The sequence below is a fragment of the Montipora capricornis genome, chromosome 6 (assembly GCF_036669925.1).
Source record: "Montipora capricornis isolate CH-2021 chromosome 6, ASM3666992v2, whole genome shotgun sequence".
Classification (NCBI taxonomy): Eukaryota; Metazoa; Cnidaria; class Anthozoa; order Scleractinia; family Acroporidae; genus Montipora; species Montipora capricornis.
This window is the reverse complement of record NC_090888.1, coordinates 44,636,329-44,651,328: the sequence shown is the minus strand read 5'-3', so window position 1 is coordinate 44,651,328 and position 15,000 is coordinate 44,636,329. Positions and strand designations below refer to the sequence as shown.

General features: G+C 38.6%; 1 protein-coding gene across 1 annotated transcript; it reads right to left on the bottom strand.

Moving 5' to 3' along the window:
• Positions 1-6,073: 6,073 nt before the first annotated feature.
• LOC138050551 (uncharacterized) lies at positions 6,074-13,566 on the bottom strand. The gene is made up of 19 exons (XM_068896870.1): positions 13,353-13,566; positions 13,164-13,235; positions 12,802-12,846; positions 12,504-12,584; positions 11,596-11,673; positions 11,037-11,081; positions 10,720-10,779; positions 10,001-10,048; positions 9,706-9,809; positions 9,366-9,448; positions 9,102-9,187; positions 8,851-8,952; positions 8,287-8,374; positions 8,033-8,093; positions 7,843-7,878; positions 7,278-7,343; positions 7,039-7,074; positions 6,854-6,913; positions 6,074-6,482 (listed from the first exon to the last, which is right to left on the bottom strand). Exons 7-19 carry the CDS (start codon positions 10,739-10,741, stop codon positions 6,459-6,461), a joined length of 816 nt encoding a protein of 271 aa, XP_068752971.1. The 5' UTR covers positions 10,742-10,779; positions 11,037-11,081; positions 11,596-11,673; positions 12,504-12,584; positions 12,802-12,846; positions 13,164-13,235; positions 13,353-13,566; the 3' UTR covers positions 6,074-6,458.
• Positions 13,567-15,000: the final 1,434 nt, after the last annotated feature.

Below are 15,000 nucleotides of genomic sequence, written 5' to 3'. Positions count from 1 at the left end.
CGGTACAACAACTATCAGGTACAGACATTGAAACGCATTAGGCAATTAAAATGCAACGTTACGCAAGGGAAAGAGCAAGAAAATTGGAACCTAAAAAATGAAAAATGATAAAAGAATGTCTAGCGCTTTTTGCTTTGCTCGATTTGTCCTCAACACATAAGAAACTGGAATGGTTTTATTTTTTTCAAAAAAGTCAACCTACAATGTAAATTACTGGGAGAAACATATTAAGGAGATGAAAATTAGACTAGAATTTCAGAAATGTGAAATGATAGTGTTTAAGGAGGGTGGGGTTGAAGTGACGGGGAATGTAATCTAAAACAGTAAAATAGGATTAAAAACGGCATCGCTAAATGGAGGTTGAGTGCCCCGATATCCAGGAGCTTCCACTATTGACAGGCAGCTCCGAGTAGTTGAGACTGCTGCCATGGCTGGCAAATCCTGGCAACCCAGCCACGAGCTCCCACGCAGAAGGGAAGAAGGGCACCCGTCGCACTGATACAGTATATATACAGTGGAAAAAAGGAGAGGGGAAGCGGGGGGAGGGAAGAAGAACAACCCAGAATTGACTATGCTCGAACGTAGAATGGTGCTACATAAAACAAGACGCACATGTAGACAACAAAAGACCGCTGACTGCATAGGCTTACCAACGCTGGCTCCACGCATGCACTGCCGCAGGTGCATGAACAAACAACGCAAAAAGCTAAAGAAATAGGCCATTTCCGAGTTCATGTCTGCCTCCTCTTCAAAGCGAGTCTAAATGCGAAATTTTTTTGATGGTAATTAGTTATACTTTACATATGAATGAAACTTAATTTTCATAACAAAAACTTCGCACTAAGGCTCGCCGTGAAGAGGAGGTAGACATGAACTCGGAAACGGCCTATTATCAGTGTACGGCGTCAGTTCAGATAGCGTGGCTTAGTTTCGATTGTATCTGGAGGAGCGAAGACAGTTTGTAAAACTGGGGCATATGACATATGAGCCGAAACCTGTCAGGCAAGGGGTACCGCAGTTCCAGTTCTATTTCTCCTATTTGTGAATATGCCTCAACATTTGAACAACTCCACTATTGATATATATGCCGACGGTACCACCCTGCCCTTGAGTGCAAACTGGAATACATGTAATATCACTTCCTTAACTCAAGCTCTTTCTAGTGACCTTTAAAATGTTGAGAAATGGTCAACGGAAACCAAAATGTACATCAAAATCGAGAAGACTACAGGGTTACTTGTTACGGGAAGAAGGATTCAACATGAGCTTAGTGAGGAAACAAAAAGCTTAAGTCTATGCCTTGACGGCACAAATATCGACCAGTTATCGCATCATAAAATAATTATTGGGTTAAATCATTGATAAAGATCTACGTTTTTAAGCACACATCGATGAATTATGTAAAATACTGTCAAAACGACTTGGACTTGTGAGGCATTTTACCCCTTATCTTAAACAAAAGCACAAGTTAATTTTTTATGTCGCTGTTATAAAGTCAGTTATGTTGTACCTCAGTCCAATTTGGTCATCTTGTAGCAAGGAATTGCTAGACAGAGGCTTATGGATGCAGAAGAGAGCTGCGCGCATTATATTGGACGCCAAAGGAACAACACACACATTAACTATATATGTTTAATGAACTGAACTGGATTCCATTCTTTATCGAGGCATATTTAAATAGATGTTCTATAGCCTTCAAGAGACTCGGGGCACAACTCCAAATTATATCAATTCTATATTAAAGACAATTCTGAGTTTCATAACCGATCCAATCCTTTTGCAAATTTAAATTTTCATTGTCCTGTTTTTAAGAAAGACACAGGAGGCCGTACTTTCAACATACGAAAAATTAGAAATTGGAAGGAGCTGTCTTGTGACCGAAAGAGGAAGAAAGATGTTAAATCGTTTAAACGGAAAACGGCTATGAATGTAATTGCGAGGCAAAGAGAGCCAGGAAAAATTGACTATATTTTAAGTAGTTAACTAGCTTTTTTTAAGCAAGTCTGTTAAATAACTTGTTTTAGATAGTGAATAGTTTTTAAATAAGATGCTAGATAATTTTAAAATTTTTTTTTTTTGCCTTTTTTCATAAGTGTCAAAAGTTGTAATATTAATTTTGATTTTATGTTTTATACAGGGCCACACGTTTACCGGTTCTTCATAACCGCCACGTTTTTACCTAACTGCCACGTTTTTACCCTCTTTAAATAACGGCGTTACTTAGTTTCTTAATAGAGGGGGACATTGGGGTGTATTAGAAACCGCAAAACTGAAGAAAAAATCATCCAAAACCGCAAAAAAAATTCGACCAAAACCGAAAACCGCACACAAAACCGTCAAAAAGACGATACAATGGTGACAAGTGCGGCATACAGAACAAACTACGCTAAAATTTTATTTCATCAAAGTATTTGTGAATGTCATGGACTTGTCTAAAGCCTCCATATCTTTTAGCATCTGCTAAAATCATAGGCTTGATTTTTGCCGCTCTCTCGAGCCCAAATATGGTCAAGTATGGTAATAAACAGATACGTACTTAAAACAGGAGTCGAATATTGAACCTCACCGCCTCCGGGGGGGACTCCCACATAAAAAGGCGAGGGATTCTCGTCGGAAATTTTACATTGAACCCTTAATTAAAGGAGACCAATCTGGCGTGGCCCACGCGTTTTTTGACCCCTAAAAGAGACCATATTATCCTTAACACAGAACAATAAAAAAAAAAAAAAACAGCGACTTCTAATGATGGCAAAGACATTATCATCTAATACTTTCGCCTGCGTGAAGAAATATGAAAGTGTAAATATACACTTTTATATTTCTTCGCGCGCAACCCTAAGGAGATTTTCGTTGCGTTTTGCCCAAAACACCCTACGTGAGATCAAAGTCCGAAATTTACACCCCTAAGCGAGACGACGAACATCCCTCCCCTTTTTATATGGGGGTCTTCTCACCCCCTTACTTTGTTGTCCATATCGCGACGTTGCACCAAAGAGACAATTCGTCGATGTCCCTAATTCATCTCAGCTGACCCTGGGAATTGTTGTCATCTGCAATGACTTCGTCACTACATTTATCAAATTCTAGCCGGCCTTTATCAGAGTCACTAGCTTCTCACTCATTTCATGCTCGTTCAGGTCTTCATTTTTTGGCGTTTCGCGGCTATACAGAAAGTTAAGTGTTCAAAATTGAAAATTGAAATGGTTTAGATTGTTTTGTGATGTCTCACGACTGTGGTCCCCATGGGATTAACTATTAAGAACCGGTCAAACGTTTATTTGGTATGCGTACGTATCGTTTTTCAATTAGACTAAATGACAAGGCGACTCTCTCAGTTTCCCTCAAGATGACGAAAAAGCAACGATATTGACTTTAGTGACAGCGATTGTTCCTTTGGTCTCCAAAATGACGTGGAGCTAGAGCTTTTTCAGGAACTTACGTTCCTCTTGACAAAAGATCCAAAGCTTTAGCAGACACATGTCGACTGCACAACATATGAAAAACCGGATGCTGTATGCCCCTTGGGGATAAAAACCGGTCAAACTTTTAAGCAATAAACAATGGGGTAAGTATCATTTTTCAATTACAAAGAGTGAATGATACGCTGCTGATCTCTCTTCCTCCACGATGGCTACAAGAAACGTTAGCGAGTCTAGTGATAGCGATGTTGCTCCTCGTCCCTCTCCCAAACGACACGGATCTAGAGCTTTTTTAAGGACTTTTCTTCATCTTGAGAATAGATCAAAAGCTATGCCAACCAAACGCGAGTTCAGCCACCTCCAAGCTGCAGGAAGAGTGAAGCAGATCGCCTTCACAAAAAACCACGCGGCTGCCGATATAGAAAGGTTGCTATTGTTTCACTTTCCATGCTTAGTGGATCTGGACCTTACTCGGTAAGTTTAGAATTTGTGTGATTTCTCTGCGGATTTTATAGTGGGTCGCAAGACCTGAGGGCAACCCTCCTACATTAACGAATTAAAAAAATTCCGCCAGCAATGCGTTTGAAAATCACAACACAAAGTACATGTAGTTATATGGCCGGCAAAAAGTAGTTTGATCAAACACTGATTTATCATGTATAACAGTAAGTTGAACCAACGGTGCAACATTTCTGTTATATTTTCAAGATATTTGTTTGATTTTTTTCGTTTAAACAGTTTACGATTCATAACGTCTTACGACAAGGGCCATGCGATGAGCGTTGTATTTCGCCACATCCCCAGTGGAGAGGAAATAATGGCTCAGTTCACACAGGGTCCCAAACAAAAAGTTTACATTTATTGGAAAGGTATGGTATCGGATCATTATAAGTAGCTGGGAAAAGAGTGCTATATAAAAACAGCAACGACAAATACGAAAAACACCCTTATGTAATGCAGTTCATTTATATAGCGTACGTATCGCTGATGATCGCTGGTTTTGAGACTTAAAAATTAGAAGCCAGCTTTTTAAGGAACCCCTTAAAAGGCAGGGTATTTTAGACTCCTTAAAGAGCCACCTTTTTAAGACTCTTTAAAAAAGTCAGTTTTTAGATTTCTTAAAAATAGTTAAGACTGCTAGAAAGCCAGCTTTTTAAGATCCCTTAAAAGGAAGGCGGATTATCAGTCGCTGGGAAAAGCTATATAAGAACAGCAACGACAAATACGAAAATCACCCTTATGTAATGCAGTTCATTTATATAGCGTACGTATCGCTGCCAGCTTTTGTAAGACTCTTTAAAGAGCCACCTTTTTAAGACTCTTCAAAAAGTCTAAAAAGCCTGCTCCTTAAAAAGCCAGCTTTATATGATTCGTTTAAGACTAGGGTTTAAGACTCATTAAGACTCATTAACAAGCCAGCTTTTTAAGATTCCTTAAACGGCAGGCTATTTAAGACTCATTAAAAAGCCAGCTTTTTAAGATTCCTTAAACGGCAGGCTATTTTAAGACTCCTTAAAAAGCCAGAGCCAGCTTGGCTTTTTAAGACTCTTCAAAAAGTCTAAAAAGCCTGCTCCTTAAAAAGCCAGCTTTATATGATGCGTTAAAAAGTAGGCTATTTAAGACTCATTAAAAAGCCAGCTTTTTAAGATTCCTTAAACGGCAGGCTATTTAAACCTCATTAAAAAGCCAGCTTTTTAAGATTCCTTAAACGGCATGCTATTTTAAGACTCCTTAAAAAGCCATCTATTTCAGAGCCAGATTGGCCGCCAGCTTTTGAAGACTCCCTATAAGGCCAGTTTTAAGATGCATTAACAGGCCGGCTCTCCTTAAAAAGCCACTTTTTAGAATCCTTAAAAACCCGGCTGTTTAAATAATCCCCATAAGGTCCAGACTGGCCGTATCGGACCTCTTAGGCCCTGTTTACAAGCAGGTAGGGTAACTCTACTGGGATCATTATAAGTAGCTGGGAAAAGAGTGCTATATAAAAACAGTATGCCAGGGTTACCCTAGCAGGAGGGTCAAACATAGCCCGGGTTTACAAGCAAAATTTCACAAGTAGGGATACCCTACCACCCGGGACAACTTTGTGTGCTTGGCAACCGCCAGCATCACAAACACAATGGAAACTGCTAAAAAGTTGTTTCGGGTAGGCGAATTGTCCCTAGAAGAGCGTTTACAAGGCAGCTAGGGTTACCCTAGAGCTAGGGTAACCCTAGCATCCGCTCTAGGGTAACCCTAGCACTCATTGTAAACACGTCGTTGAAGAAAAGAAGAAATGTGCTAGGGTAGAAAGAAGAAATGAGTGCTAGGGTAACCCTACCTGCTCGTAAACAGGGCATTATATAGACCGTTTGAACTTACGTTCCTTAAAAGACCAGCTTTTATTTTGGTCCTCTTAGCTATCCCCCTATCGGGACTCGTTAAAGGCCCGCTTCAATGTGAAAAATGAAGTGCTGTGTGAAAAGTGCAATGTGAAAGCCTGAAGTGCAACTTTTGAAACTTACTATTTTTTTGGGATTCCATAAAGGACGTTTTCGAGAACAAGAACAGGTAAAGTACAGGTATGAGAAAAGAAGTTCCTTTTTTACTTTGAATAATTCTTCTCCCATTCTGCTATTATCCATCATGCCTTGGTCATGCATAGTCACACGATTGCAGTTGGTTGCCAGTTCGTTTTATTGACATAAAACTTACATATAACAAATACTTTACGTATAGGCACTATACGAGTTTTAAAGTTTTAAACTTTTTGAACTCCTAAAAGAAAATACAACTTTAGCTCCGTACTGCAGATCTCTTTAAATTGCAAACTCCAACAATTCCCAATGGGACAGTATTGATTCAATGTCAAGCTGGCAAGTGCCCTCTCTCATTGTTTTTGAGCTTAACAAATGTTCGCAAACTTCATTTATGTAGAGGAAAAAATAAATAAACACTATTCACGATTGGTTGGTCCATTATTTATTTATGCCAAGTGTCTCATAGTGTTTGGCCAGGATTGCATGTTTTGCCCTCAGAACCAGCATTCCACTACACTGCTTATAGGGTCGTATCGAACATCACCTGCGATAAAGAAAAAAAGTTCAAAAATTTTAGAAAAAAATTGATATATACTTCAATTTACTGTGCTAAGTGTTTGCAGACGTGTTTTCAAAGCAGAATGCTTTCCACAAAACTGCATCTTTAGCCACAACACTACAGAAATGTGAAGTTTACAAAAATTTCTGTCATCTTTTTTTCTAATAAACAAGTCTGGCCACCTATTCTATGTACAGGTAACGTTGTTCATAGTGGAAGTGGTACAATGTTCCGCGCTTTATAAGGTATTAAAGAGAAAATCCTTAGTTACGAACAAATGACCATCCCTTTGGATTTGCGAACATTGTGTACTATCAGTGTAGGCGGTCAGTTTTCATGGCTTAAAAATCCATTACCGTTCCACCGTTATCCTGATCTTCTTCGCCTTCGGTATCACGATTTCTGGGCACCTCTCTCTTAAACGTAGCAAAAAAAGAGCACATTCATGTGGGTTAAAAATATATCACATCTCAGTCCCATTTAGTGCGTACATGTTTATTTTTACATGCTATGAGTGCACATGCCATCAAATCAGTTTTACCTCTTGTGTAAACATCTTGATCCTCCTTTGTCGCACCTGGAGAAGGTAGTAACAAAAGACACAGCAACACTACATACCAACGCTTCCTCTTAAAACGCAAGGAAGCAAAGACCAATTCTAACAATCATAACATATAACATGCTTCATGTACAATGTACTCTACCACTATGAGAATTTTTCTCTTGTTTTGACCTAGCATGTTGCTTAATTGCTTCGATAGTGTCTCATTCAAGAATTACCTCCTCAGAGTCTACCACCGTTTCTTCCAGAGTCACTTCAGCAGACTCACCACCAGCATCATCATCCTACAGTGACAAACATTGAACAGTTGCTTTTAAAATTTTTGAGGTGGCTTGATGCATCACTGACATTTCAGAGACTTTCGTGGATTAAGACGTGAACCACCCAATCTTCTTCAATCCTTTCCCTCCTAAGGGTGACTTAATAGATTTTACTCTTGCTAACGCCAGACGATTTTACTCGTCAAATGGAGGGTAATGTATCTAAGTTTTATATGATTGGGTATTTTACAACAAACGACCTTTCGATCTTTCTTCCTGTTTATTTTGAAAATTCAAATTATTTTAATTTGACCTTGAAGAGATTATTTGTTCCTTTCTACAAGTTTTACAACCAACACGACAATATTCCTTTTTTTTCCATTAATTAATGACACTCAGATCGAGTTGCTTAAAGTCGATATCAACAAAAGGCATACGTGATTAATAATTACGGGACACAGGTAATCAGTGAAGCAGTGCTCTCCCTTCTACATTATGCGCACGTGACAATTATTTTACTTACAGTCTGTTTGACTTGTTTTCTTCTATCTTCCAGTTCCTAGGTTGAAAGCAAAGCATGTTGTTATCGCAGCTGCACTTTCAGCAGCTGGGGGATTTTTATGATACCGGAATAATAGTAAAGAAGTCAATCCTCATTCAAACCACCTTTAGAATTTTGTACTGTACATCTATGTCATATCACACTGACTAACCGCCAACTGCAGCTCTTGTTCTTGGGTCCTTTTCAGTTCCCTATTGGTCCTGAGAATATCTCTGTGATACAATAACACATTAAAATGCTTCAATTGAAATTGGACATCAAATCATTCGTGCACTCCAGCTCTGTCTGAAGTGAGCGCATGTCACCATCTAATAAAAAAGTAATGGACCAACCAAAAATCATGACTACATGTGTCTGCTGAATGATAAATTCCAGATCTGAAATTTGAAAAGGTAATTTTCTTACCTCTGTGCACGGAGGGCCTCAACAGCTTCGATTGCATCAATCACTGCCCTCCTCAGGTCTGGGATGCCAGGCTGCTCTAGCTCATGTCCTATAATAGTAGGTAAGGTTACAAGTTCAATGATTTAAACCTCATGTTAAATAGGTTAGAAAATCAAGCAAGGATTCATTTAGACCATACAGTCCTTACATTTGTCAATTTTCAAATTAAATAACTTTTGTTCCAACTATAATGCTAATACCCCACTAGGTGAGAGAACTTGTGCGATCTTTTGTAATTTCACATGTTGAAACTATCAAAGTCACATCATTCACAGACAGCAAATAAAACTCTGACTTTCCTAAATGTATGTCTACTAAAAGAAAATAAAAGAAATGCATCTAACTTTCGGTGGCTGGCGTAACAGATAAAGGACCAAATAGATACATGTACCCTTTGCCAGTAACAGGTGAAGAAACCATTACTATCCAAGGGTTGTTTTGTTTGCATGTTTACTTGCTTTACTGTCTTGTTTTTGTTGTTTTCTACAGTTTAATTCATTTCATAGCAGTGTACAGGTCATATACCTGCTAAAAAGGCTCCATCGACCATCTTTATTGAGGACATCGTTGGTTGCAGAAGCCTCACCTCAATGTCATCCACCTTCGATGTATTCTTGTTACCACACACTAGAGAGAGACAAAAAATTAATTTAAATTAAAGCCTGTATTAAATGCATTCAGATACCACTCATCTGCATCTGAAAAGGAAATGTCACTATACACCTACATTTATCTCATGTCATTCCGACTTAAGAATTCTAAGTTGTTATACTCACGTTCTCCGTCAAACTGTGACCCGACGAGGGCCACATGAATGTGGCACTTATTCATTATGTCAGCACAGTCTGACTCCATGATATTTCTGCAAAATGATTGTAAAATATGAATAACGCTTACATTGCCTAAAATTAGTTCAAATGGAAGATACCAACTGTCTATAACTTGCAAATTGCCATTCATATCAACATCCACTTAAGAAAATTTGAAACCATGAAACCATTACAAGCCATTGTATGCCACATGTTTGGGTCGGGGCGTACCTTAAAATATTGATCGCTCTGTCTGTCAGAGTGTACCTGATTATACAGACAGGAGCCAAATCTAAGTAACTCTGCAGCCGCACCTGCCAAGTATAATGTATTTGAATGTTAAAATATATCCTTGTATAGAGTGTTATTCTAAACAAACTACTCATCCCAGCACTTAAGTCTAATGTACAACTTCATGCATTCAGTTTCCTGCATTTGGTTTTGTTTTTTTTTAATTTTCGCCTTTTTGTTATTGTCACATGAGTTAAGCAGGTAGAAAAGTCTTTATTTACATGCAACAAAGGGTAACACGAAATAACAATAATGATATCATTTTCAGAAATTTGTATACCTCAGTTGGATTAAGACAGATTACTGACAATGCTTGTGGGACCCCCTTGGCCTTCAAAAAGCATTGCCACAGTCTGACATCAAATTGTGGACCACTAGTGCAATCTGCAAGAGGTGACAAGTTCATTCTGCATGTTAATGAATAATCTATGCATTGCATGTAAGGTTACAACTGTTGTCAAGTGTTTGTTAAACAGGGCAAGATGTCTTGAAAGTGGACCATCCACCAGTTCCAAGATGAGGATGTAATTATTCTTTAAATAGTCATAACTTTGTATAACATATTTTGGACCTACCAGTTTCGGTTGCAACCAGATGATCCTTCATTTCTTCCATTGTGCCCACTGAAAAGAGAAAATAAATTCAAAATATAACTCAGAGTTCTAAAGGGGTCATGAGAATCTAGATTCTAAAAACCCAACAATACATGTATGTTAGAGTGATCGAAAGAATACTAATAATTAATTGCAGATCTATGTGCATTAAATAGAACAAGTAACAAGAAACTTTCAAGGGTATGAGGAATCAGAGGCAATACATTCACATCTCACACCCAGACATGAAGGAGGCCAGTTCCACGCCCCGGCAAAGACATTGATCAGCCAAAATAACTATTATTTTATAACTTTTTTAACAAACTAGTCCATGGGGTAGTGGAGTCAAAAATATGGTGGCCAAATGGTGACATTTGGTAGCCAAGCATTGATTGCCTTTCAAGGCTAATATTGTGATTACCAAGCTTAAATCTGAGAATTATTTTCAATTCTTTTTTGGAGAAACTTAACTCGAAACTGTTTGAATTTCTCTTCATCCCTACTATACCCTACTATACTAGCTCAAACCAAGGTTTTACTAGTCCTGGGCTAGTGGGTTACCACTAAGGTCGAGCACTGAAACCACTCTAAGGTTCACCATTGTTTACTGTGGGTACAAAGAAGAATACTGCAAAAACTAAATAAAATAATAAATGATAGTAAAATGAGAGTGTACATGTGATAATAAATACTGTTGTAACCTTCAGATGCACTTTGGCACATCCCTGGTTTTACCACTGAGCCAGATTTTGCAACTGAGCCTGTCAATGAAAAACACAACATAACACAAAAAGCATTAACTAATAATTATTTAGAAAAGCTGTTTTGGTTCAAAGCTTGTAATTAATGGCATCTCTCTATCACCACTCTAGGAGCAAAATCAGTGTTCTGGTCAACAAGTGAGGGTAGTCAGTCAATAACTAGATATCTTTCAAGAAAATTAAATAAATTCACTAAATAAATCAACAACACAACAAAAATTGAAAATTAAATCACGGAATAGCTCTTTATGTATTACCATATAGTGTTAAAACAAATGCTTCTGCAGCATTCTTCTGACATCCTGAAAGCAATAAAACACAGGGAAACCACTGTATCAAAATTGATGCTCAAAACTATAATCTCAAGAGAATGCACTTCAACGCATGAACAATGTACATGTCGACGACTAATATTTGTGAAAACCACATATCAGTTTGCAGTTTTCCATTAAAAAAAAAAATGGAGCCTTACACCACAAATCACGTGCATTATTTACAAGCCACTTGGTCTGGATTCATACTTCAACACCTTACGTAGCAAATTCTTTCCATGGCACGCTGCCATCCTGTACTGAAGTACAATGTAGGGAGTTATAGACAGTAACGAAAGTGGAAATGAAACATCGCTAACAATCGCGATATTATAGATATTCTTGAAAACTATTGCAATACTATTGCAATGGTACCCCCACTATCGCAATACTATCTCAATATCCATGTAACCTATTTCAATACAATAACAATTGTTAAAATTTCCTCAATAGTCACCCCTGTGGTTTTGCAAATTTTAAAAATTGTATTATTCACCATTCTCACCTGTTTGATGAGAAAGTGGAGTGGATGTAGATACTGGTGAATGCACTGTTACCACATCATCATCACTGTCTGAATTAACTGCATAAGAAACATTCATACAACCACACTGTTAAGCCTGATTCTACACCTGTTCAGTGGTGACATGACAGGATGTTAATAGCATTTTGGTTAGTGTTTGGCAATATTGGTGTGAATGTCCATAAAAAACGAAGGATTTCTAACTTATATTCAATGTTTTCCTATTCCGGAATACGGGCAATCGAACGCACCCTAAGAAAGAATGTTCGACTCTGGAGTAACAAATAAGGCATATTTCACTTTGGAAAGGTAGAGGTCTGGGAATGACTATGACTACATTTGCAGAGATATCATATACTTTGTGAGTTTACTTCATTTTGTGTCCACCTTGTGACATCACAAGTTTTTTAATCTGCATAAACCAAAATCTTGAATAACTCAGCTCAAGAACACTATGACAATAAAATAAACGCCATTCTTCGTTAATTTGAATAAGGTAATCTTCATATACACTTTAAAAACCTATTTTGAATCATACAGAGCTATATTTTGGCAACCAAAACTTCTGTTGACCTCCATAATGAACTGTGTCGACTGAACTCTTTTCATTTTGCTAGTGCCAACTACCGTTTTCCCGTATCGCTTAGTATCTCATATCTTGAGTTATTTAGAATGATCTTATCATCGTGATTCTCAAAACAGCCAAAAAACTGTATACTAATCTACAGAATTTAGGCTAACAACCTCATAATCAAATCTACGGTGCTACCACCTTGCAGAACTCGGAAACTGTCATCCTGTTGATTTTATTGTCATAAGCTCTGAAGCAATGCATCCATTAAATATGAAAATAGACGTACTCAAACAGGTTTGACTAAGTGAATACTAACTAGTATTGCGCTGATTCCTGCTTGATCGTGTTGCGAGGACTGACGGTAGGGCATCGTCGGAATCTTGGTGGCCTTCTCCAACTGTAATTTAATGACAGTAAAACAATGTTACAAGCTGGGTCATCCATAGTTGCGCCCTGATTAAGCTTACAGTTTTAAAGCTGGTACGTCAAGACTTCACCTACATGTAACAAGCCTTTTTGTCAGGTTTAGGAGTACAGATTTGGGCTAAGATCTTAAACGAACGCCACTTTCCCTTTAAACTTTCAATAAGAGGACTATATACAATCGTATCTACCGTCTCCATCGTTGCCATCATCTTTGATCGCCACAACACCTGAATCTGAAGAAAAAGAAGCATTTTTTAGCTGAGAAATAATAAAAGTGAAACTAAATAAAGCCCAAAAACTCGTATGAGTTGCCTTCAATTTCATGAACAAGCATAAAAAAAAAAAAAAAAGCAAGTTGCGAGCGATCCTGATTTTGATTTGATTCGATCTCAAAAGCTCGTAGCGGCGGAACCGCCATATTTGAGGGGTCAGTTACAAAATGACTCTCAGATCCTCTCAGACCTCAATCGAGCAGAGCCGGAGGATTGGGTCTGAAACCACCTTGGATATGGATATTTGACATTTTTCAAGATTTTGTTGTTAAGCGAACCTTCCTGTCCCGCATTCTGACCATCTCCGTGGGCCTGTCTGTTTTGTCCTGGTTGATTTACTACTGTAGCATCTAGGATGAAAAAGATCGAATCTTGTAATTAACTAGGAGCAGATCCACCCAGGATTCGCGTACAGAACTCCCTTATATCGAACATCACATGTTCAGCGACTTATAATGAACTTTTACCTTCATTTATCCTCAGATAGACTCTTGCCCGATTCCTAAAGATGTGTTTCAGGGTAGCACCGCACACGGAGTTGACAAGTCCCACAGACTGTAATAAGGTGCTGCCTTGCACGACCTTGTAAAACTGCAATCTGTAAATAACCAAAAATTTGGTTTTATCAACGGAGTTGATAATGTAAATTGGCCACCGTACAGAGATTCTAAAAGCTGACGTTTCGAGCGTTAGCCCTTCGTCAGAGCGAATCGAGGGATTATGGGTTACGTGTAGTTTTTATAGTAGAGTAGGGGCTACGCTATTGGTGGTAACGTGGCAACGTGAAAAATAGGAATATATTAGTTAAATGAAAAGCGTTCGTTAATACCGTGAGGATTAAGGGTGCCGATTTGAAAGATGAATTTTTGTTCCAGATTCTTGCGGCTTTCCGTCGTACCTAGATGTAGGGAAAGGCCGCAGATAGCCATGTGTTTTTTGGAGTGGTTAGGCAGATTGAAATGGCGAGCGACTGGCTTGGATGCATCCTTGTCATTCTTCTCAACATCGCGAAGGTGTTCGCGGAATCGGTCACCTAGTCGTCTACCTGTCTCACCAATGTATAATTTATTGCATAACGTGCAGGTTATGCAATAAATGACATTTGCGGAGGTACATGTGAAACGATCGGTGATCTTAACAGATCGCTTAGGTCCCGATATCTTGCTAGTGTTAACAATGAAAAGACAAGTTTTGCATCGTGAGCGCGCGCATTTGAAAGTGCCGGGTTGCTCGTTAGTTTTGAGCGCGCTTCTAACTAAAAAGTTGCCTACGTTTTTGTCGCGTTTGAATGAAATAAGTGGAGGTTGCGAAAAGATTCTACCAGTCTCGGGATCATTTTGGAGTAATTTAAAATTACTAAGAATGATGCTTTTGACTGCGTGATTATGAGGATGGAAAGTGAGGGTGAATGGAATTCTGTCATTCTTATCTTTTTGTGACGTTTGTAGTGATGACTGTCGATCAAATTGTTGGGCGCGATGATGGCCCGCTTTGACCACAGAGACAGGATAGCCACGTTTTTCGAAGAACTGGCACATCTCCTCTGATTTGCTGGAAAAATCGGAGTCATCACTACATAGGCGTCGAAGTCTAAGAAATTGAGAATAAGGGATGGAGTTCTTGACATGTGATGGATGTGACGATGAATACAACAAATAACTGTGTGAATCAGTAGGTTTGTAGTGCACACTAGTACATAGCACGTTGCCTCTAATAGAAACGTTGATATCTAGAAAAGCCAATGAAGTTTCCGAAATTTCCCAGGTATATTTAAGAGCCGGATGAAAAGAGTTGACGGAGGTTATAAATTGATCGAGTTCTTCTCTGCTGGATGAAATAGCGCCGATGCAGTCGTCGATGTAACGGCCGTAGAGTTCAGGTTTGGGGCCGTTGTACTGACTAAAAAATTGGTGTTCAACATATCCTACAAAAAGATTGGCATAGCTAGGTCCCATTCTTGTGCCCATCGCTACACCATTAATTTGTTTGTAATAGTTGCCGGCGAATGAAAAACAATTAAGCGTTAAAACTAGTTCGGCAAGGCGGAGGAGCGTTTCCGAGCTAGGTTCTTTGACAGTGCGTTGATCGAAAAAGTGTTTAAGTGCTTGAAGACCT